This window comes from Ornithodoros turicata, chromosome 2, assembly GCF_037126465.1.
Source record: "Ornithodoros turicata isolate Travis chromosome 2, ASM3712646v1, whole genome shotgun sequence".
NCBI classification, from domain to species: domain Eukaryota; kingdom Metazoa; phylum Arthropoda; class Arachnida; order Ixodida; family Argasidae; genus Ornithodoros; species Ornithodoros turicata.
In genome coordinates, this window is record NC_088202.1 from 47,264,624 (window position 1) to 47,288,899 (window position 24,276).

Sequence of the window (24,276 nt, forward strand, 5' to 3'; positions counted from 1 at the left end):
CCTTACAAAATAAAAAGAATACTACATCTACGTGGACCCAGAAATCAAGACAGTTTGAAATGATGTGAACGAATTCCACTACGTTAGTTTTGCCTGAATACCCTTTTCTAAAGCCATGCTGGAATTTTAAAAAAGGAATCGACATGGTAGTACATGATGTCCTCCATTAGTTTACAGGGAACCCTAAAAAGTGGAGCTGGTTAATAGATAGAAGGAGCATAGTTGTCACCTCTTCTGAAGAGAGGAATAAGCTTGAGAATTAATGTCCTCGACTAGTACACATATTAAGAACCTTTGACACAGATTAACGTATCTTCATTCCAGCTCTTTCATTTTCAGATGTTCATCTCTGTTGAGTGGTCTGTCATTCTTGTAATACAGATTGGAATTGAAATGCAGGTGCATAAGGGATGCTCTGAAAGAAAAGTGTTTGGTTTTAGTCCTCTTAATGTTTCTGAAAACGAAAACAAACTTCACGGTGACTATGAAATGAGCAATTCCAGGATGACAGCAAAAAATATATCTCGCCATATCATTATATCCACCTGGCACTTCAATTGAATAATGGCAGTTGAAGATGATGATGATTCAATTTAGTGACGCATAAGCAACTCGGGCTATAGTGCGCCAAAACCATGATAAAACTGTGACTTGTTAAATATCAAGACGATTATACTAAAATAATATACTTTGTTGGTTGGTAAATTGAGATATAGACAAAAACATGATATGATAAAAATAAGCAATTGTAGAAAAGGCAATTGTTGGCTTTGTGTGACTGATGTCGAGTTTGCCACACTACGTGTTGAATAATAATGTACGCTGATACGCTGTAGCATATAAAGTACAATCATACACACGCTCAATATGTGGTGGATATGTGAAACCAATATACACATACTTACATTTCAAACTTTCTTGAAAAAGGCAGTCCAAGTCTGTCGGATTTGCCAGACTCTATACAAAGCCAGTAAGCACAGTGTGGAATAACTGATTCATCTTTCGAAGGCAGAGGTGCAGCTACCACGACGCTTCGTCATCTCAATGCTTCGGAGCGGCATAGCCTAGTAAGAAGCCATCAGAAGGATCTCATAAAGATAACTTGGTTGAAAAAGTGGAGGGTTCTGTGGGATATGTAAGAAAGCATACGCGTTACACAACAGCTACGAGAATGATCGACTGCACCTGCATGGTTGTCAGTACCTAGACTTGGAACTGAAAAATAAATGTGCTAACCTTGTTGATACTACTTTTCCGTCAGGACCACACGAGAGCACATTTGGTTTCTTTAGTTGAAGGTATCATCAGGTCCCCATGCTCCTTTGAGATGCAGCAGACAGAAGTTCGCTGAGGCGAGTGACTGCCGTTGCGGTTCGTCGCTTCGCAGCAGATCAAGAACAGTACACCGCAACGATAGGTGAAACGTTCAGAATATGGTGACCAACTCCAACACCAACCCAATGACCCGAATAAAAAGGATGAACCGGGAGTCACACAAGTTCGCAGTTCGCAAGCTCGGCATACGGCATCCATTACAGCTGACCGGATACGGAAGCATATATCGAACGCCGTGTACAGATTGAAAAGAAAATCGTAGAAACTGTTGCAGGTGATAAACGCAGGGTATATTTTTCTTTTTGAGGCTCTGTAACAAAAACATATTAACGTAGAAATGCCATTTCATGAAGGAAATTGACAGATATTGCGTTTCCACGTGACGCGTTTGAGCCAATTGTGGGTGTTGCGAGTGGCCCCCGTGTTGACGTCATCTTGATGGTGGGCCGGGGTGGATATTCTATATAAACGTATGTTTTCTCGGTTTGACGCTAGGCGTGCTGCACTCGGATGAAGCCGAATGTTTAAAATTCGAGTTTAGAGAAACTGTGGGGTTTTAATGCGTGAATTTTCGCATGGAGAGTCCTTGTTGGGTGCTTTATCGACTACAAGTACGAAAGAGCTCCCACAGTTTCTGGTCAGAGTCCCTTTAACGAGAATAGCTCCCCTGGACAATAAAAAAGAAAGATATAGTTTGAGTTGTGACAAAACGTTGCTTCTGCTCTTATATTATATTTCAATCAAATGTTACGATGCATTTGTAGTGTACACTGAAGCCAGTTTCAATTTGCAGGGCTGTCAAAAATACTTTACAAATGTACATCTCAATTACGGTGACAGAGAACTTACGCAATAAATTATTTAGTCATTTTGGAGTACTATGCACTCCAATGGTGCATGGTTAACTTTGAACCCAGATAACGGGTTAATAATAATTGAAGTCAGCCCTCAAGTCCTTCTTTACAAATGTTAGTTGGTGACGTGATAATGAATCAGTTACAAGTACTCCGTTTAGCAAAACAGAGTTAAGTGTTAAATCCCAATCTTGGTTCAAATATTAATTGACATTTGGAAACGTGGTCACTGAGAAGTATACTAAAAGGTTATGAACACAGTTCAGCTGAATGACACTGATGAAAATTATCTTACTTACTCCTCACATATACAATTGAGACATGAGTATAACCTACAAACACATCTATGCCCACAGGTTAACCCTCCAGGAACAAACTAGAAATTATAATATGCTGTGACAGCAAAGAAAAAGCAATGAGAAAAACTCGCAGCAAGCACGAAATGAAAATATGCTGACATCAACATTTCTACAAGTCTGCGCACTGATGGGAAAGCATCCCTAATTGCATGCATGACGCAGATCGAGATCCAGTGGAGTACTTGCTATTGTATTTTCTCGGAGCACCCACTATCCTTCTTGTGAATGGAAGACAGGTGGTGCAACGGAATTTCCTGCAGAAATAAGGGTTTTCCGTCCAGTTTTCCGTTCAAGTAGCGCATAAAGACCATGCTCTTCAGTTTCTCGGATGTATGTAAAAGACACTTGCAGTACTTCGGTGTCAAGGCACAGTATTTCGAAATATTCGTTAGTACTGATGCAATTGTCTGTCTGCTTTCCACACGCATTCTCTACATCTCGGCAGAAAAAAAAAACCGTAGTATCCGTCGGTTTGCATTTCACACATGAACACCTGCACGACGAAAAAACAGCGCTTGTTTCGGCTTACACAAGTGCTTCTCTCCTGATACATGGAAATTTCGCAAAGCAGTGCATGTTCACGGCACGGTGAGCTACTGCTGAGGACAAATGTGACTCCGATTAATCTCTGGACGAGGAATCTTCTGCTGCGAAGAACACACTTTCCACCACGCTAACGCACGAACAACAGTTCTGTGTGAGCGACAGTTCTCGAATGCGGAATTCCTGCGCACTCATGTTCAAGAGGCTCGACATTCACGACCTAGAAAGTGGTCACAAATGCCCACTGCCATTTTCGTTTTCGCCGGATTAGCGCCCGGAAGTGCGTGTATTACATGCGTCCTCGACAGATGGCGCGGGGTCATGCAATTGTTGACAGACTGCTCGGTTTCCTACTAGGTCCCTGGACATGCAATTATGGAAAATTTGATTTCAGAAAAACTACAGCGATTTCAGCGGAGTTCTTTGATATTTGAACTTTTGAAGGTTCAAGCTTTTCGCTGAACATAAAGTTTCGATAGGTTTATATTCACGTTTCGGTCCCTTTAAACTTCAACAGAGTTTTGGCGCATTATGATCCTCGTTGTCGTTGCGCCATGAAACCCCTAATTATCATCATCATCATTATCAATATCATGGCTTCATGAAATGACGCCACACGTCACGAGGTTTGAGCGAATGTGTGACGAAACATGAGGAAGAGCTGCCACTGGTCAGCGACGCTGGTCAGTTCAATGTGTGTGGGGAGCGCATGGCGAATAGTGTGTGGGGTGAAGACGGATCTCTGTCTGTCTAATATAGTCTAAATCGTCTAAAAACACGGAACCGTTCATAGTCTGCTCGTACTGCTCCTTGTCATTTACCGCACCTTCATGCCCGTGCAATCGAAACGATACAGTAATTTTGACAGGCGTTTGTCAGTGTTTCACAACGGCACTTAACCGTAATCGCAACAGCGGCTTTTAAACAACGTAAAACAATGCTGAACGGGGCGCCCCAATTGGGCGTATGGACGAAACCCAAATGGTGACACAGGAAAAAGTCAGTGCAGTCGAAACGCTTTCAGATCGAGATGACTGTTACGAAGTAGGTGTATGTACGTACATAATATTTCCATTATAGGCTCAGTTTGTGAATCAAACAGAAGGAAACAATGGAACCTCTGTCATTGCACACTGCAGGACTAGGCAATTTAGGGGCAAAAATCAACGCAGAGTCGCTGAAAATAAACGTATACTGGACGAATATAAGGGCGACGAATTTAACCGATGTAAGGTGTTCAATGTATTGTATGCATGGTGGTGCACGCCAAGTGATCTAACGGTGCTGCTCGAGCATCGCCGATTGACACGCAAAAAAATCAGAGTTCATTGTAGTGGCAGACATACACCAAATCCCCAATATTAGCATCAAACGCCGCCTTCCGACGCTAGAGGGCTCTGAAGGCGACCAAAAACCATACCCCCTAGGGAAGCCTGTCGCCAGCGTTCTACCGCACCGAAGAAGCTTTAAAGCTAAACGTAGTCTGCTGCAAAATTTAGGGTTTGGAGAATTCTGGGAAACACATAAAAATTACCCCAACTTTAACATGTTGAATGACAATAACTACACGTTCTAACAAACTCAAAATTAGCAAGTTTGGCAGCAAGAACTGGTTTCTAATAACAAATTCTCAATTCTTTTCTCAGCGATTTAGACGTAGTGAAAGAATGGTAAAATCACTGAAATCCTTGAAACGTTTATATTTCAGTGAGAAAATTTTCAACGGAGATGCAGAAGCTAGAAAGACATGCTTCACATAGAACTGTAGACGAACCAATACGAAATGCCGAAGCTGTCCCTCCTGTGACGCTAGAGCCCTCAGTGTGCTCACTGCGTTATTCTCCTCAAATACGACACATTAAAAACAAAATATTTTTGGGAGTAATATCTCGTGCAGTGCTGTGGCTCTTTGCTTAAAATGAAGCACATAGTATATCAAGGGTATCACATAGCATATTCTGGCGACCCATGAACGACGCCGCCGCAACACTACTACTTCGCTTCATTGGACAATCCAGTTAGCAGTGTTGGTGACGTACTCGAGCGAAGCCACAGGCTGAGAAGCTTCCCGGCACATCCGCTCTTCCGGGACATTCCATCATTCCTGATCAGAATTCATGTACAGCAGGGGACTCAATACTCAAATAAAGTCGGGCCGTATTAACATCAGACCACACCATGGTTGGCCGTACACAAAGGAGTGAGTATAGTTACCAAAGACATCCTACAGAGATATACAGGGTGTCCCAGCTAAGTGTATACAGAATTTTTAAAAAAATATATAACATATTTCCAAGATGAAATCAATTGCAATATAGGATATGCTGAAGGGCACTCCCTAGGAGGGCATTAGCAAAGTCCAAAGGCAATGTCTTAATTAACTTTCATTAATTAACTTGTTAATTATAAAAGCTACAAAGTTGTCCCAATGAGAACATCTGTTCGTTTCGATCACCTGATATCGTAGCCGTTTTCAGAACAAAAATCGGTTCCATAGATCGCCCGCAAAAAATTAGTGAAGGAACGCCATTTTTTACTTTAGTTTGTTCATTGCGCATCTTCGCAGCCGCGTATTTCCTTCATCCCCAACGTGTGAGGGGGAAGGAGCACAGTGCCGCCTCATGCGTCGAAGATGAGCTTTAACTTGCGGAAACAAAACAAAAACAAATGTATCGGGTGACTCTATCGGAAGTGGCCTTATCTTGGGTTCATGTTCTGTTTCCTTTTAATCTTTTTCCAGGACGCGAGAGCCGATAGTGTGCTCTTTCTCCCTCTCACATTGGGGGTGAAGGAAAGACGCGTCTTCTGTTTTAAAAATCTGTATACACTTAGCTGGGACACCCTGTATACAAAGAACAGGGCGGTGCAGTTATTTAGTAGTCGGGTGTGTGTACAATTATTTGATTCCATGTTAGCATCGCGAAGCAACTGTGGCTATGAGCAACGTACAAATTTGGACAGATGGAGGGAGGAGAGCGGAAACGAGTGGGGGACAGGGGGGTTAGTATGCGTCTTTGGCCGACTTCTGGCGGAACTGCGCCGACATTCGTGGAAAATCCACGAAAAACTTGAGGCAACACAACCGGCGGTAGGATTCGAACCAACCACTTCGCAGTCTTCAGCACGGCCTTAGCCACCACCAACGAGCGAGACATCTTATGTCGCTCGGCCATGGCGCTGGTAACGTGCGAAACTGCACTTGGTAGACAATGAGAAAGAAATATAAGCTGACTTTGAAAACTGTGCACTTGGAATGTGAAAAACGATTCGAGAAAAATAAGTAGTATTTCGCGTCAAAAAAGAAAAAAAGAGCACTCTTATGCAGATGTAAACTGATAAAGGAAATAGAAAAACTGTTGAAAGTTGTAGGAGACTGAGCTTGAGTTTGAATACAGTCAAACTCCTTTATAGCGAACACCTCTTTAACGGAAATACCACTACAGCAATTTTTTTGCGGTCCCGCTGGAGCCCTATAGGTCCAATGATGGACATTTTTTTTATTTTTATTTTTTTTGCTGTCCCCTGAGTTTTGTTGTAAAGGAGTTTGACTGTATATCTACAAGTAAAGGGAAGGTATTGAATTCGTCACCTGACGAATTCTGCCACTCCCACAAAGATCACCTAAATGAACCCACAGAAAGTAGAAAGAAAAAAATGAAAACATAAAAGTAGAAAAACATGACCGCTTCCAGTCACCGAACTGTATATGCACATGCGTAACTGCATTCCCTAGAAGTGAACTGAAGTGTGAAAAACTAACAGGAACGGGGAACTCGAACAGAAAGGGGGACCGATGCCTATAAAATGCGGTCCTAAAATACAGATTCCATATCATTGCTCCCTACAAAGTTGACAAGAGCTCATAACGCCGCATCTCTCTTGGGTTCCCATACACTCAGCACCTTGACTATATCGAAGGTTCTATTGTCCAAGCCGTCTAGAGCAGACTTCAATGCATTTCTTTCGGATGCATAACGTTGTGCTGCGTGTTTTTCATAGGTGCACACACTGGACACTTTGCTGAAATAGTCCTGCCGACTTTATGGAGAAACTGTTGACCATACGCACTCTAAAAAAAAGGGTGTACTTTAACTCCTTTCCTTGCCACATATATAACACCCTTTCGGAGAGTACAATTACGCTCAAAAGGGTGTCTCCTAACTCCCTCAAGGGAGTGGCATAACAGCTTCTCCCTGCCGGGGAGTAATGAGTTTTGAGCGTAATTGTACTCTCGAAAAGGGTGTTATATATGTGGCAAAAAAAAAAGGAGTTGAAGTACACACTTTTTTTAAGAGTGCGGAACGATAAGGCGAAAACGATTTTGTTTGCATAGGTTTCGGTATGCTGGACGGAATACGGAATTTCAGCTCGGGTCAATCTGATGAAGCAAGTATGAAAGACTGTCGACTTGTCACCATTGCATTCTGCATATGTCTTCTGTCAGCAATTTCTACAGGTCTTTCACATCTGACCTGTAATATGTCACGGGGTGTTCTGCTGATTATAGGTGCGCTATATCTGCTTTTTCATCTGCACATCCCATTGCGCTACACGTGTTTTGGCGGTTGTCGCGTGATAACTGCGTGCTAGTAGCATGCCAGAAACATGCTGTGTTATGAAATGTGGCTCTGGATTTTCGGGAGGTGGCAAGGTATCCATCCATGAAAGGTGGAAGTCACTGAAAAGGTTAGCCAGCTGTAGGACTGGAACCTACATCTTCACCTTTTCAATGACTTCCACCTTTCATCGTTAATTTCTTAGGCAATTTCAGGCTTTGTATGTATTTGTTCTTCTACGTTGATCCAGCCGGAGAACATCAGTTCTCTCAAGGTATCCATCTTCGCGTTTCCTGTGGATCCTGACAAGCGTGCCTACAAAACTGGAATGCTGGAAGTCTTCAGCTCAAGATTCTTTTTTGTAGTCATTCTAGATAAAAAGAAAAAGAAAACTTCCGAAGTGAGTAAATTATTCTGCTTTAATCCGATTGCGCAATATGATCGACGAATGGCATTTCAGTTTGTTTCAAATTGTGAGTGAAAGCAGATCTTTTATTCAGAATGTCATCCTGGACCACTACCAGAGCGTGAGTAGTATTGATTAATACTGCATAATAACGGTGCCGGCATAAGAACCGAGCGCTATAACGGCATCTTTTTCTAATCCAAGATGGCCGATTCTAAGCCAACACAATCCAGTTCTAAGCCAACACAAGCCAAATCCAAAGCCATCTGATTGGCCGCCATTAGCTCCGCCCACTTCACACGTTGATTGGCCCATGCTAAGCCTACTGATCTTTGATTGGTTGACCGTAGCTCCTTCATGCTAATTAATTGGCTCCGCCCCCACTTCACACGCTGATTGGCTCATGCTAAGCCTTGACTGAGCATTGATTGGTTTACCGTAGCTCCACCCCTTCATGCTAATTACTTGGCTCCGCGCGCGCGCCCCCCCCCCCCCCCGTTGATTGGCCACCGCTACTGATCGCGCGCGCGTTGATTGGTTCACCATAGCTCCGCCCCCGCCCGTTTATGTTCATTACTTGACTCCGCCCCGCCCCCACCGGGCTTCACGCTGATTGGCCGGCGCGACCGCTGATTGGTCCAGGCGCGGCGGCAGCGACCCCGCTGCGGCTTTATCTCAGATGTCCAAACTTACCCATCTGATTGGTGCATTCTAAGCCGGTCCGCGCACTCTCCCAGCCCCCCCATCTGATTGGCCGCCGCCACTGCCTTCACCGGCACCCACCAGACGGCCCGTTGCGGCCCTATCTTAGATGTTCAAACTTATACCGATTGGCCTGCCACCAGACGGTGCGCGGCGGCGGCGGCGGCTTCAGATGGTTCTAACCCAATGTCTCTATCTCATACAACCAAACTTACCTCGTGCCACCAGATGGCGCGACTCAGGTGCATCAACTCCACGCGGTTCCGCTTCGAGGCGTCACACGAGCGAGAGAACTTCGTCGAGATGTGCTGCCACATATTGCGCTCCCGTATCACCGCAAGCAAGTTGCGGGAAATCATACGCGAAATCTTGCACGAGTACCTGTCGGCTTACAGGGAGCAATCACTGCGCGAGCTTCAGGAACTATGTCAGGAAGAAATAAGAGTCCTGGAGACGATCATCAATCGCTCTAGGAGCTATGGATGAAAATAAAGATGCATCACACCTCGGTACACAGTCTGCTCAAGTTATTCCACGATGCGCATGCAGTTCCAGCACCCTGCTCGAATTCTCATCTCCGGCGCGTCCATGTGTGGGAAGACGGTGCTCACGCAGAATATAATGAGACACCCCGAATTATTTAGCATTCCACCGCAGAAGATACTCTACGTACGAAAGTATGCAGCCGGCTGGGAAAAGGATTTCGACGGTGTGGACTTTATGGACAGGATACCCGCAGATTGGGATGAGCGATATCCCACTCTCATAGTTATTGACGATCAAATCACGGAAAAGGGGGTTCTATCGGAGGTAGAGTCGCTGTTTGTACGTGGTAGCCACCATAAGAATGCGTCCGTGATCCTGATGACACAAGCCTTGTTCTATCACAATGCCGCTTTTCGAACGATATCGCTGAACGCCAGTTATATCGTATTGTTCTGGAACGCGCGGTCCGTACAACAGATCGAAACCTTCGGACGTCAGGTATTCGGGAAACAGGGGCTCTCCTATTTTCTCGACGCATATAACCAGGTGACGGAGAAGGCGCACGGTTATTTAGTTGTGGATCTGCACGCGCAAACACCTCCCTCTCGTAGCCTGCGAACGGGTATTTTACCGCACGACCGGCAGTTCCTGTTTACGCCCGCGAAATGACGGCCGATCTTAGAAGACATCTCACGCTCCTCAAAGTATTGGCCGCCAGCAAACCGACGCACCGCGCAGAGTTACTTAAAGAGCTCAGCTGCGACGACATTCTAATCCTTTCAGAAATCTGTCTGAACATTCTACGCGGAAATATCCCACTTTTGACGGAACTTCATAAAAACCTGAAGAAACACAAAAAAATCCTCCGCTTCCTCGCCTACAAGTCACTTCATAAGTGCCCTCGGCAGTTGAAGAAATATATTAGGGGACAACGAGGTGGTCTCATTCCCATACTTCCACTGCTCCTCTCAGGGCTATCAAGTCTCGTGGCGGGAGTCGCCGGGCGAGCGATATCCAAAGCCATCGGTCATGGCTCATAGAATAGAAATAGGTGAAGTTCTGAAATCTAACGATTCGGACGATGTAAAAGTGGGCAAAATACTGGAAGCCCTCTATTACTTGCTGAAGCGAGCTCACCATCATCCTCCTCCTCCTCCTCCTCCTCTGGAACCTGTCCATTCGGAGCCCGAACCAGAACCCAATCCATTCGATTTTAATCTTCTACCCTCCGGCGTTGATAAAGCACGCGCGAAATCTGTGCTAAAAGAATTGAAGAAAGTATTCACCTGGCAGGCGGATAATGTGCTAGTATATAGAGGGAAGCGAATCAATCGCTCAAACATTGTGGCTCTCGTGAGCTACTTAGCACGTCGTAGCGCGCTCATCAAGAAACCCCGCTGGTACAAAAAAGTATCGAAAATTATAAGCGCTCTGAAAATACACCGCATTGCTCGCTGGAGCAAATATGGGGCCCTATAGAAAGATCAAGGAGAAAGGGTTAGGTGGAGTGGATCGGTACCGACGTTATCACAAGCTCACGCTCGCAGAAGCTGTGGAACAGCTGAAAAAAGAAGATGCTTACACCCTTCACAAGCCAGTGAAGAAAAAATTTAAGCGACGCTCCATCATCGCAACTCACGTGCGGGATTTATATCAGGCAGACCTTCTGGATATGCGCAAATATCAGAAATTTAACAAGGGCTTCAGGTACATCCTAACGGTCATAGATACGCTATCGAGGTACCTGTACATGGTCCCCATTCGCACAAAGCGCCCGCAAGACGTAAAGAAAGCCTTCCAACGAGTTTTCCGTCACGGAATTCCGAAGAATTTGCTCACGGATCGCGGGAGCGAATTTTGGGGTTCCCCCGTTCGTCAGTACTTTCAGTCGCTGCTAAATCACTATAGCACACAAAGCGGAATGAAAGCGGCCTCCTGTGAACGCGTGCAGAGAACAATTAGGGAAAGAATAGCCAGGCATTTCACTAGTACAGGGAAGTTTAATTATATCAACGCGCTGCCGAAGATAGTGGCCGACTATAACGACTCGGTACACTCCGTCACGGGCGAAAAGCCGAAAAACGTGAACGCCGGAAATGAAGTAGCTCTGTTCAACAGATTGAATCGTAAGACGACCCCGCGCGAGAGCAAGTATAAATCAGGGGAACAGGTGAGGCTCGCGTTAGACCGCGGCGTGTTCGCCAAAGGCTACGATCAAAGGTGGACGGCCGAAGTGTTCGAGGTGTCGCGAACGAGAAAGACCGATCCGCCCGTAGTGTACGTGAAAGATTCGACGGGAAAAGAAATACTGGGATCATTCTACGAGCAGGAGCTGCAGCCCGTCCACCATCTTTCCTCGTACGATAAGCGATTCATATCCGCGGTGATTAGAAAGAAGAAAATTAACGGGGTATTGCACTACTTGGTTCGTTGGTTCGGATACGCCAAAGATCACGATTCTTGGGTGCCCGCCAGCGATGTCAGAAAATGAATTTTACGTGTATCTGCTCTCGAACGCTAGCATGGACCTGTACCCGTCCAATACGCTGAATGACTTCACGATCGCGTTAGATAAGCCACTACACCTGGATGATTCGTACGTCGTCGGTCTAGAGGGATTTTCCATTCCCAACAGCTTCCTGAACGTGAACCAAGCGCCTGATAACCTGATAACGCTATCAACGGAGAAGTGGCAAACAAAACAGCTCACGTTCGAAGACACGGACACGCTATTGAATAAAATATTCCCCGAATATGGGATAGAGTGGACTTACGAGGAAGATCACTACGTGTTTAAGCTACCGTCGAGCGTGCGCTCGGCGAAACTAATCGACAGACCGCTGCATCTCGCCTTTGGAATTGTCGACATCGATAGAGATCACCGGGAGGGCGGTAAAGTACGCGCCGTCCCAAACGTGTTACCGCTCGCGGAGGAAAGAGCCGTTATGATGCGAGTTCGCCGGGTGATAGTGATCAATAACGATCTAATTTTAGAACGCCGATCGCTCATTACTGACATGTTCAACGAATTCTTCAAAGCGACGAACGATACAGAATCACGGGTGGAATACAAAGACAACACTTACTCGCTTTCTCTCCCGACGAATTTCAACTTGTCGACCGAGTTCCTGGACCTCATTCAGGTGAAGCACATCCATGTTGAAGGATCCCGAAAGCACATCACGTGTAATCCCATAGTGAAGACGTACCGCATCCACATAAACACTCGAGAGACGGAAAGTTGGCGCATTTCACTTCCACCGAATTACTACGAAACACCCGAAGCTCTCGTGAGCGCCATCCATGAGCGTCTGCAGCCGGAGGCTTCCCTCACGTACGATGCATGGGCGAGGAAGTGTTCGTTGAGCTTGCGGGAAAACGTGTCGCTTACATTATCCGATTACTTTGCGTACCTACTGGGTTTCGGCGCGAAAACCGTATTTACGGAAAACGATACGGGCGTCGACGAAGTGACCATAGATCTTCCCATTAACTGTATTATAATATACACGGATCTCGTCACGCCCTCCGTAGTGGGAAACGGGCGGCATCCGATACTGAAATTAATTCCATTCGTATACGATAGAACGAAAGAACAACTGAGTTTCAGCTTTCTTCCCGTTCAGTATTTTAAGTTAGTGCAGCGCGAAATTTCCTCAATCACCGTCTCTATACGCGACGACACGGGTCGCAAGCTACCGCTACAAAATCGCGGTAGATCGACGCTGACGCTGCACTTTAAGCATGTACACTAAAGCGATACCAATCTACGGATTTGGCGTTCCGACGGTATACAAGTCGCACCTGTACCAGAGGGGAGGCAATTTCTTTTCTCAGCTCGGGCGTTTCGCTATTCCACTCTTTAAACGCGTATCGCCATACTTAAAAAAGACGGCTGTTGCGGCCGCTAAGCGCGTGGCCAAAAATCTGTCGGAGGGAGACTCTTTCCGAAGTGCGCTTAAGAGATCGGCGAAAGATACGGGCCGTGAAATTCTCCGCGACCTCGGAGGGGCTGGCGGGCGAAGAAAGAGGAGAAAACCGGACGTCTTCGACGGCATAAATCACGCTGGTTGCGCGGCCACAATTTAGTTGCGAGATGGACACGATTAACGTCGTACATCCCGACACTCCTCTGTTGGATAAGTCGGAAACACAGTTATTTTCCGTGCCGGGAACGCAGTGGCATATACTGAAGGGGGAATATGAGGTATTCTACCCGGTCGCTGACATATCCTCCGTCATAGAGTTCCAGCTTTCGAATTTGGGGCACCACTATCTCGATTTGAACTCCGCGTACATAGTGACGAAAGTCCGCATCGTACGTGACGATGGTTCGCTACCGGAAACACAGGCTGGCGATCGGACGACCTACGACGAGGTCTACCCCGTCAACGCGTTCGCCAGCTCGCTTTTCAAGAACGTAGCCGTCTTCTTGAATCAGACCATGATTACGAATAACGATTTGTATAGCTATAGAAGCTACTTGGATATTTTGCTTCACGCCAGCACCACGGAGCAAAATACCATGCATAAAGCAGGTCTGTACACGCAAGAAGAAGCGCGTCAAACGGAAAACAACATTCGCGCTCGTGGACCGGCCGAACGATACAACCTCACACGTGGCGGCAAGACCATCGACCTGGTTTCCAAGATCAACTCGGACATTTTCCTGCAGCCTAAGCTACTCATATCGGGAGTGGAAATTAGGCTTGTTTTTTATCAAGGCTCCGACGCGTTCCGCATTATGAAGACCCACCAGGAGCAGCACACGCATAGAGTGGAAATCATGAGTGCCACTTTGTACATAAAGAAAATCACCGTGTCTCCCAGCCTATTCCTCGGACACGAAACGGAATTGCAGAAGCGCAAGGCTCTCTACACACTGGCCGGAAGTGAATCGCGTATTCGTTCGCTACCAGTTGGCAACCTGGATGCATGCCTGGAAGATTTATTTCCTGAGAAGATACCGTCTAAGGTGGTGGTCGCATTCGTGCCCACCCTAGCCTACCAGGGAGCATTCAATCGGGACCCGTACCGATTCGTGAACTGCGACATTGAGTCGGCGACGCTCACCGTGAACGGGACGCAGCGAATAGACACGTTCGACTTCAACAATAACCTGAACCACCGAAGCTACTTCAACCTCCTGGAGCAGCTGTGTGAGAAGCACGTCTCCTACGAATACGACCACTACGTTGGAAACAAGTTCCTACTGTACTACGACCTGGATCCCGATCAATCCTCCGTCCACCTGTCACCGATCAGGCGTGGAAACGTTCGTCTGCAACTCAAGTTCCGACGTGCCTTGGCCGAACCCACGACCGTATTGATACTGTCCGAGAGTGTGCGAATTATGTCCATCGATAAGAACAGGAACGTCACACTGGATTAGCAATGTTCGAGCAAGATATCGAGAGACTCCTGAAGTACAACGATTACACTTCGGCGCTCTTTCGCGGTGTATACGCTCGAGACGATCGTCTGCCCGCACTGGATAGACCGGGTATAATCGTGGTGAACACCGATCGGCGACAGCAAGCTGGGGAGCACTGGATTTTGTACGCGAAAATGAAGGATGACCTCATCTACTTTGATTCCTTCGGATTGCCGCCCATCGAATCCGAGCTGAAACGCCTCACCGTCGACGAATATAATGATGTCTGTATCCAAAGCCTGTATTCTCCAATGTGTGGTGCGTACTGTTGTATTGTGGCGACATTGTTGGCGAAAGGGAAATCACTGAAGAGCATTGTATCCCTGTTTTCCGATAATCTCGCCGCTAATGACCTAAAATCAATAAAGCTGCTAGAAAAGTTGTTTGTCGCTTAAAAACGCCTGGCGTCCTTTATTCTCTATAGCTCCCCACAAACTACACTTGCTTAGTCAATGAATACGCGCTATAGCTCCCTATCATATCATTCTATCAATAGAGCTTCCCATCATATCAGCCTATCTTCCTAATCCATCACAACAACGCAACATTTAAAATCAGAAATACATGTATTTTTATTTTTCCCGCTGATTACATATGGGACGCGGACTTTCGTCGCGGTCACTTCTTCTTCGCGTGAGTAAAGATGATGTCGGGTGATGCGGCTCTTTTACCATCCCTGAATCTCTCCTTCTTCTCTAGTTTCAGATCTGGTAATTCTCGCATTTCTTGCAAATCTTCATCCGTGAGTCGCCTAAAACGACTGGGTAGGTACACCTTCACGCGTTTATCGTTGTCCATCAGGAGTTCCACGTACACGGACTCCCCATAGATAGTGTCCACTTTGCGTAAGTCCAACACGTCGAGCTTTTCGTTGTTTGGAACAATGCTCATTTTCTGAATGTCTCCATCACCGGGTTTCTTTAGTTTATCCAGCTTCTCGACAATAGATGACATATCTCTCAGTGCAAGTTTCTACGCATGCCAAATGAACTGAAAATGAGGACGACTATTACCTAACTTTCCTCATCTTGAAGACAATAGTGAAACATACCTTTCTCGTTGTGCGCTTCACGAGGAGTCGACCGACGGCTTCACAGACCTCAAATGAGTTGTATATATCGCGACTTTTATATAAAGCACCTCCGGAGGAGCGCAAGGGTGGTGCGATTCTGTTTACACAATCACACGGGAACAGCATGTGATATATGATGCGCGCGCGAAGGACATTTGGAAACTGCATAAGCGAACCCTTTGTTTTTGGCGCTTGTTTCGGCAATGAGCTGGTGGGCTCATAGGGATATTTTCCTTCAGATAGACTTGTCTCATCAAGCACAACAGTTTACTTTTGGTTTTAATATGCGTGGCCTCGGAAAACATGATTTACGTGGTGACCCAGTTTCTCGTTACATCACCTTGACGCAACATTTTTTTTTCACTAGGGCCCGCCACGATGAGTGGAAGTGCGTTGTTGATATTAAACAGATGGCACCGTCGTGTTGGGGCTTGTCTCAAGGTGACCCAATTTCTCGTTACATTACCTTGACGCAACTTCCCCGAGAATAAAACAAAGCTCACCGTTCTATAGTATAAACTCATTTTGACCATGAAGCGCATTTTGATATAAAACAGGCGACCCCAACGTGTTGGAACATGCAACCGACTCAAGGTGACCCAATTTCTCGGAGAAGACCTATTTACATTACCTTGACGCAACATTTTCTTCGATGGTGAATGCTCACCATTGCGGCCGCGCGCGTTCTGATATTAAACAGATGGCCCCAACGCGGCCTCATCCTCGAGGTGCCACATGATTTACGACTGCGTGGAAACAAGCGAGCCCCGACGTGTTGGCGCATGCAGCGTGGATGCCGGTTTATAAGCCGCGCGATCGCCTCAGGGGGGGGAACAGTCTGCTTTCACTCGCTTCACAAGTAAGTTATTCCCTCCTTTACTTGTTGCACGTTTCTTACTGATGCGCGTTTATTTTCAGTGCCTCGGTGTGTGTTCTGCTTTTTTGATCCTCACGATATCGAGGATGAATCGGACGACGACGACGACGATTCTCGGGACCGCGCACCTCCTACACTGCATGCTCACGTGATGCGATCGCACCCCGACGTGGATACATCCTTCCTGCCCTTCTTCCAGACTGACGCCGCATTTAGAGGTATCGTCAAAAGATTCACGCTATTGGCATCTGTTCACGATCAGGGGGTAGAGGATTTGCGACAATATTTAATGAGTCACTTTCACGATATGCTCGCCATATTGAGAGCGCAAAGAATACCCTTTAGGTTTTGCATTTGTTCCGATGTTTTAATGGTGAAGGAAACTCGGGGGGAGATAACCGCGCACATAGCTCACTTTATGGCGTTTGCTCGCGAAGTCCACAGCGACGGAGCCGTCGCGAATACCCTGATGGACGCGATTCAGGAGTCCACGGGACGCGTCGAAAATTATCAGCGGGAAGGGAGCGGGTTCGTGTCCACCGACGTCCAAAACGTTCAAATATGCATTTCTGCGGTGAAAACTAAAAAATTCGGATGCAATGGGGCACTTCCCGATCATTTGGCTAAACGCAGGAACGTGCTGACGAATATTCATTTACCAGCACATAAGGAGGGTGAGTGTTTTAAATACAATACGCTCGCCCTCCTGCACCCGCAGGAAAGGAATTCGTGGAAAAAATGTGAAAACTATGCCGCGGAGTACTGGTGGCCTAGTCGCTTCCCCGTTTCCTACTCTGATCTGGACGAATTTGAAGACAAAAACCAGATATCCGTGTACGTATACGAGTACGTCGATCAGGGAGTGCACGTGTCGCGACCTCCAAAACTCGAGTATGAAAAGAAAATTCACTTATTGGCTGTAGATGAACATTTTTTCGGAATCAAGTCTCTCGAGCGGTTACTGATGAGAGACAAGAGGCGTTTCGTGTGCGAGCGCTGCACGCGCTCTTTCCTGAAGGAAGAGAGCATGGCGAAACATCGTCGCCTGTGCGCGGACGTAAACGAAATCATATTGGAATTTTGCGAACCGGGCAAAAACTTTGTAGAATTTACTAAAATTCAGTACAAGCAGCAGTATAACTACGTCGTCGCGTTGGACACGCGGTGTTGGCATGCAGCGTCACGTCACCTCGAGCTTCTGTGCCGTTCTTGTGCGCACCCACGACTCGAAGGTGATGCGCATCAGGACGCACCACGGTGAAGATTCCGCAAGGCAGTGCGTCAGAGCTCTGATGGAAATGCGAGATGAGATGATCGCCCTGAACGCTTGCCCAGCCGAAATGGTGCTGAATGACGAGCAACATGCGCGGCACAGAGCTGCCACCCACTGCGCGTACTGCGGGCGGGAGTTCGCGCAAGATCTACCCCGTGTCCGGCACCACGACCATTCCAAGCGTTGTACTGCCGGCGAGACAAATTACATCGCAACGCTGTGCAACCCCTGTAACGTGGCGTGCACGACGCGGGAAAAACTGCCCATCATGGTGCACAATCTGGCCTACGATTTGGCCGGACTACTGCGGGAATTTCACCTTCTCGAGTGGAAGCGAGCTCCCTTCATCGTGGCCAGTTCCATGGAAAAAGTTCGATCGTTCGAAATTGGCACCTTCCTATTCAGAGATACCATGCAGTACCTAAATTCGTCGCTGGGAGAGCTCGTGGAAACCGTCAAATCCATGGGGGGCGCAGAGGCGTTCCAATGCCTGAAGCAGGTATTTGGAGACGACTACGAAATTTTGCTTCGTAAAGGTGTATTCCCGTACAGCCACGTTAGCTCGTTCGCGGTCTACGACGAATTGGCTCTGCCGGCAAAATCCGCCTTCCGAAACGATCTGACGGGGGAGGATATAAGCGACGAAGACTATCAGTACGCGCTGCACGTATTTGAACGTTTTGGATGCTCGAATCTGAGGGATTATAATGCATTGTACCTGAAAACGGATGCCCTGTTACATGCTGACGTAATGCAGCACTTCCGGCGCCTGTGCTACGACGCGCGCGGATTGGAATTGCTTCATTGCGTTTCGCTGGCATCCTATTCGTGGCAATGCGCTCTAAATTACACGCGGGCGAAATTGGAGCTGATCATCGACGAGGACATGTACCGGACCATCGAATCGGGTGTTAGAGGCGGACTCTGTCAGGCGAGCAGGCGTCATTTACGGGCTAACAACCCATTGTGCAGTGGCTACGATCCCGATAAGGAGGAGGTGTACATATCGTACATAGATTGCAACAATCTTTACGGCTTCAGTATGATAAAGCACCTCCCCGTCGGCGATTTCGAATGGGTCGAGGATTTTAGCTCCGTGGATTTTATGCGTCATCCCACGGATTCGGACGTGGGATACGTGTACGTGTGCGATTTGGAGTATCCAAAATCTATCCACGCGCTGACGCGGTACTTCCCCCTGGCTCCCGAGAAGGCGGTCGTTCCGAAGGAATGGCTCTCACCATTCCAGCGGGGGCTCCTCGAAGAGTTAATGTATCAACCGGCGAACAGCAAAAAGCTGCTGCTCACGTGCAAGGACAAGGTCGGGTACGTCGTTCATTACGCGCTGCTCGCGCTCTATTGTAGATTGGGCATGCGGGTGACGAAAATTCACCGAATTCTAAAATTTCGTCAGGCACCATTCCTGCGTCCCTACATCGAGGACAATGTTGCCAGACGCGTCGCCTCGAGCACGACGTTCGAGAAAAATTTCTATAAAATCTCAAATAATGCGGTCTTCGGGCGTACGTTGCTAAATAAATTTAATATGCGAGACATTCGAGTAGCCTTCGATGAGGAGACAGCGAGTCGCCTCGGGAGTCGGGCGGAATGCGCGCGAATGGAAATTTTGTCCCCCGATTGCGTCATGTACGAAATGCGCAAAAGAAAAGTGCGATGCGATTTCCCCCTGCAGATTGGCTTCACGATTTTAGAACTGAGTAAGTTAACCATGTACTCGTTCTACTATGAAACCCTGCTGAGCAAGCTCACTTGTCCGGTGATTACCTGCTACTTTGACACGGATTCTCTGATCCTCGGCCTATTCTGCAAGGACTACGAAGATCAGTTACGCGCGATCGCCGACGAGCATTTAGACTTGTCTTCCTTCGATCGTGATCATCCACTGTACAGCGAGAGGAATCGCGGTAGACTTGGCGCGTTCAAAAGTGAAACGGGTAGCGTACCCATCGAGGAAGTAATATGCCTGAAAGCCAAAATGTATTCTATCAAATTAGCCGGGGGAAAACAAATTGCAAGAGCTAAAGGGGTCAAAAAGAACATTGTGCGCAAACACCTCCTCCATGATACGTACCGCGATACCCTATTCAAGCACGCTAGCGTATCGCACGAACAGGTGTCAATAGTGGGAAAGAAACAGTGCATGTACACCATCCGAAACGTGAAAAGAAGTCTGATGGCGTACGACGACAAACGGTACCTCTACAATGACGTGGACTCCTACCCGTACGGAAGCTGCGAATATGGTAAGCTCGAGTGGATGACGTAGATAGCGGGATTTCACACGGCATTCTTTCCTCCGCCGCACAGATAATGCAGAGGATGAGTAGGAGTAGCGTCATTTGACCTGCGTCACTGGAAGGATGTGGTACCTCGTTCTCTTCTCGCTCGTCTCGTGCGCACTGGCGCTGGACGCCGGCAACTGCACTGCGAGCATCAAGCTGGAGAAGGATAAGCACACGTACGCGCACGAATGCCCCGGCGACATCTTGGCCATCAGAGAGTGGCACGTGGTACCTATGCGGTCCGGCATTAACCTGGACAGGAATGCTACTGGATCGTTGCGTACGTGCCTTCACTCGCTGGACGTGAGCGACAGCTACGAAGATATCCAGTGCACGCGGAAGTGCCAACTCACGGAGGACAAAATTTTTCTCAGCCGCTGTCCCGGAGACGTCTACATGATCCGTCACTTCCGTGGAACCATGCCCAGCATCAAGGGAAACAACCTCTCCAAAACTGCCATGCTTTTCCTCAAACATGTACTCAATAAACGTTGAAAGGTATTTTTTTCCCTGTCTGTTCGATCTCATAGAGTTATCTGAGATAGGTTTTAGTTGAAAGGTATTTTTTTCCCTATCTGTTCGATCTCATAGAGCTATCTGAGATAGGTTAGAACCATCTGAAGCCGCCGCCGCCGCGCACCGTCTGGTGGCAGGCCAATCGGTATAAGTTTGAACATCTGAGATAGGGCCGCAACGGGCCGTCTGGTGGGTGCCGGTGAAGGCAGTGGCGGCAGCCAATCAGATGGGGGGGCTGGGAGAGTGCGCGGACCGGCTTAGAATGGACCAATCAGATGGGTAAGTTTGGACATCTGAGATAAAGCCGCAGCGGGGTCGCTGCCGCCGCGCCTGGACCAATCAGCGGTCGCGCCGGCCAATCAGCGTGAAGCCCGGTGGGGGCGGGGCGGAGTCAAGTAATGAACATAAACGGGCGGAGGCGGAGCTATGGTGAACCAATCAACGCGCGCGCGATCAGTAGCGGTGGCCAATCAACGGGGGGGGGGGGGCGCGCGGAGCCAAGTAATTAGCATGAAGGGGTGGAGCTACGGTAAACCAATCAATGCTCAGTCAAGGCTTAGCATGAGCCAATCAGCGTGTGAAGTGGGGGCGGAGCCAATTAATTAGCATGAAGGAGCTACGGTCAACCAATCAAAGATCAGTAGGCTTAGCATGGGCCAATCAACGTGTGAAGTGGGCGGAGCTAATGGCGGCCAATCAGATGGCTTTGGATTTGGCTTGTGTTGGCTTAGAACTGGATTGTGTTGGCTTAGAATCGGCCATCTTGGATTAGAAAAAAGATGCCGTTATAGCGCTCGGTTCTTGTGCCGCTCGGTTCTTATGCCGCTCGGTTCTTATGCTGGCACCGTTATTATGCAGTATTAATCAATACTACTAGCGTGCTTAAAGATATCAATGCCTTGATGGGGTGTCACTGAAGTGTCCACCACCAAATCTCTGCCTCAGAGCCAGTGATGATGGCGAAGATTTTTCTAGCGCATCTTGTCATGTCATGCTGACAACTGTAAGTGTCGTTTCACACGATGCGTCTTTTATTGCACGAAACATGATTTCACGAAACAGATGCTCCGTGTGGAATGGTGGAAGATTCGCAACTCAGTTGCGCATCTTCGTTTGGGAATCGCTTCTCGTGCAATTCACCGGCATCTCCGACGAGCATCCTGTCAATCATCGACACACGTCAACAAAGTTTGTCCATTCACTGTACACGTCGCACCCACGTGACACTGAGGGGGAGACGAGGATAGACAAATTTGTCAAGAAAAAAAAAATGGAAGGAGTAACAAGCGCAGAAAATGCGGTGCCAACGCAGGTAAGCACTTGTCAATTACTCGTTGCAAGGTTGTACTTTATTAGTACTGTACATGCTAGAACGCGTTTGCATTTGGAAAGCAGAACCTGCTACAAATCATACGTGCAAAGAAAGTCGTGCATTGTTGACCCTAGGTGCATTCTTTTTGCTTGCACCTCCTGCACCAAATCTGAACTGGGTTATTTGCGTGCAGCACTTTCCTGTTGACAAGAAAGACATTACTAATGAAGTTCCTTTCAGCTGGAAAGTGCAGCTCCCGTAAACCCGTCTTGCGTGGAGTCCAAGGTAGTGCAGTCCAGTGCAAGTAAAAAGAATGCGCTTACTAATTTACTTGCTTTCAGTTTCGATGGACAACTGACAACCAGCGAATGATGTTGGAGGTCTATGTTGGAGCATCAGTTCCTATTTCAGCCGAAACATCCTGACTACAAGAAAAAGAGTCTGCGTAGCGGCAAATTAGGTGTATTGAGAGAGACGCTTGGCTGTCCGGGTGAGTCTGGTACGTAGTTGTCACGCGTTTTGTGTCATTATTTTTTTAGCAGTACCGGAAATAAAGTAGAAATTCCACGCGCTACGAACGTATTTCAATAAGGAGTACGCAAAAGTGAAGGCGTCGAAACGGTCAGGAGCATCTACCGACAACGTGTACACCCCAAAGTGGGATCTCTATGCGGATATGCTGTTTGTGAAAGGCGTTGGCGATCCGGGGCCATCTGTAGACTCACTCGACTGCACTGCACCCAATAGGGTAGGTCCCGTGTTAGAAAATACACGGTCGTGTATATAATGGAAATAGATAGGGAATTAACAACTTAAATTGTATTAGTGCCCTTTTCGAATGCCCCAGACTGTTACGTGTATGCTTATGTCAGATATTATCATAAATATTCGCACGTGCAGGATTTCTATTCACAGGAGGAGGCAGAGGGCGAAAGCTCGCAACAGTGAGACTGTGCAAGTGACAGTAATGTGCAGGGAAGCTCACCACTAAAACCGTCACGGCGTAAAAAAAAAGAATGCAGAGTCACAACCAATTAGGGAGAAAGTATTCCGAGAGCCTTGCAGATTCTGAAGGATGGTGACGACGTGACTTCGGGAAGTGCATTTGGTGCTACTGTAGTGGATGCCATGCAAGGCATCGACGAGGTGAGAAAGGACCTGTTAAAGTTGAAAATAACTGAACTGATCTTGCAGTTTAAGGCGGCGCATCATAGCCGGCACTTCGTCGTCTACAGTCGAGCGATGGCGCAGCGAGCGAAATGGTTCGCGCAGTCACCGCTTCACAACATTTTGGCGCTTGCTTGGAAATGCAGTACCGCTGATGTAACGTGTTCTTTTTGTGTTATTTTTGTTTTCTCTTGGCGCGCGACGGGTCAAGCGAAATCTTGTGCTAACATTTGACCGCTCGTGCTCACCCATGCCAAGTCCAATACTGTAAACACGCATATCGCGCGCAGTCAGACGGAACAATTAGTGACGCGGCTTTTGAATGCACACAGGCTGTCCAGCTGTCTCCTGAACTTCTTCGTTGATCTGTTGTCTTCGTGCTGTGTTGTTGTCGTGCGAAGGGTTAGTCACCAGTCGTTTCGTGTGATTTCTGGAATGCTTGCGCATGTAATAAACGAAATCTCTCGTAACACAAAAGACCTAGGTTGGACACGACGCGGTTTAAACAAGTTGGTGTCCACATTTTATAGCCTGCCGACATTACGCGGAAATTGCGAAACGAAACCGCAACCTGTTTTCTTTATTTCCTGTCACCCTGGGCTTACAATTTTCAGATCACGTTGTGGTGGTGCAAAACGCTTCATTTACTTGCACAGTCAACGGAAATGGAATAAAACTGCAAAGAGGCTGCATAGCTTTTCCCATATCCTTGGACATCAGTGGAGGAGGAGGAGAAAGGCAAAAGAGAAGAAGAAAAGCAGGGTAGAGGAGAAAAATGTGTGTGCGTGGACCATACAGCTGCTTGGAACGTAAAGTGCGAATGGTGGTTTCCAGTTTGGTCGAGTATATAGTTCGCGTCTGTTGTGCTCATCCTGGTCGTCACTAACCACGGCCCCAGACTTCGCCCAAGTACAGATCAGCGTGCCGTGAACTGGGTCTCTGATGTCCCATTCGTCTGGAAGTGACCTTCAGCTCGTAGAACTCGGAGTGAGAGCATTTCATAACAAATTATCAGTGTGAGTGTCATCTTGCCTATCCGCGCAGGAACTTCCAGAAATCCACTCTAGCTTTCTTTCATGTC

General features: G+C 47.4%; 1 protein-coding gene and 1 long non-coding RNA gene across 2 annotated transcripts; one reads left to right on the plus strand and one right to left on the minus strand.

The window, feature by feature from the left end:
- Positions 1-334: 334 nt before the first annotated feature.
- Positions 335-1,572, minus strand: LOC135383420 (uncharacterized). Its single transcript, XR_010419866.1, has 3 exons — positions 1,237-1,572; positions 906-1,064; positions 335-415 (listed from the first exon to the last, which is right to left on the minus strand). It is a non-coding gene; the product is annotated as an uncharacterized LOC135383420 (long non-coding RNA).
- Positions 1,573-17,909: 16,337 nt separating this feature from the next.
- LOC135383421 (uncharacterized) lies at positions 17,910-20,465 on the plus strand. The gene is made up of 2 exons (XM_064612879.1): positions 17,910-20,161; positions 20,226-20,465. Exons 1-2 carry the CDS (start codon positions 17,917-17,919, stop codon positions 20,243-20,245), a joined length of 2,265 nt encoding a protein of 754 aa, XP_064468949.1. The 5' UTR covers positions 17,910-17,916; the 3' UTR covers positions 20,246-20,465.
- The last annotated feature ends 3,811 nt before the right edge of the window (positions 20,466-24,276 follow it).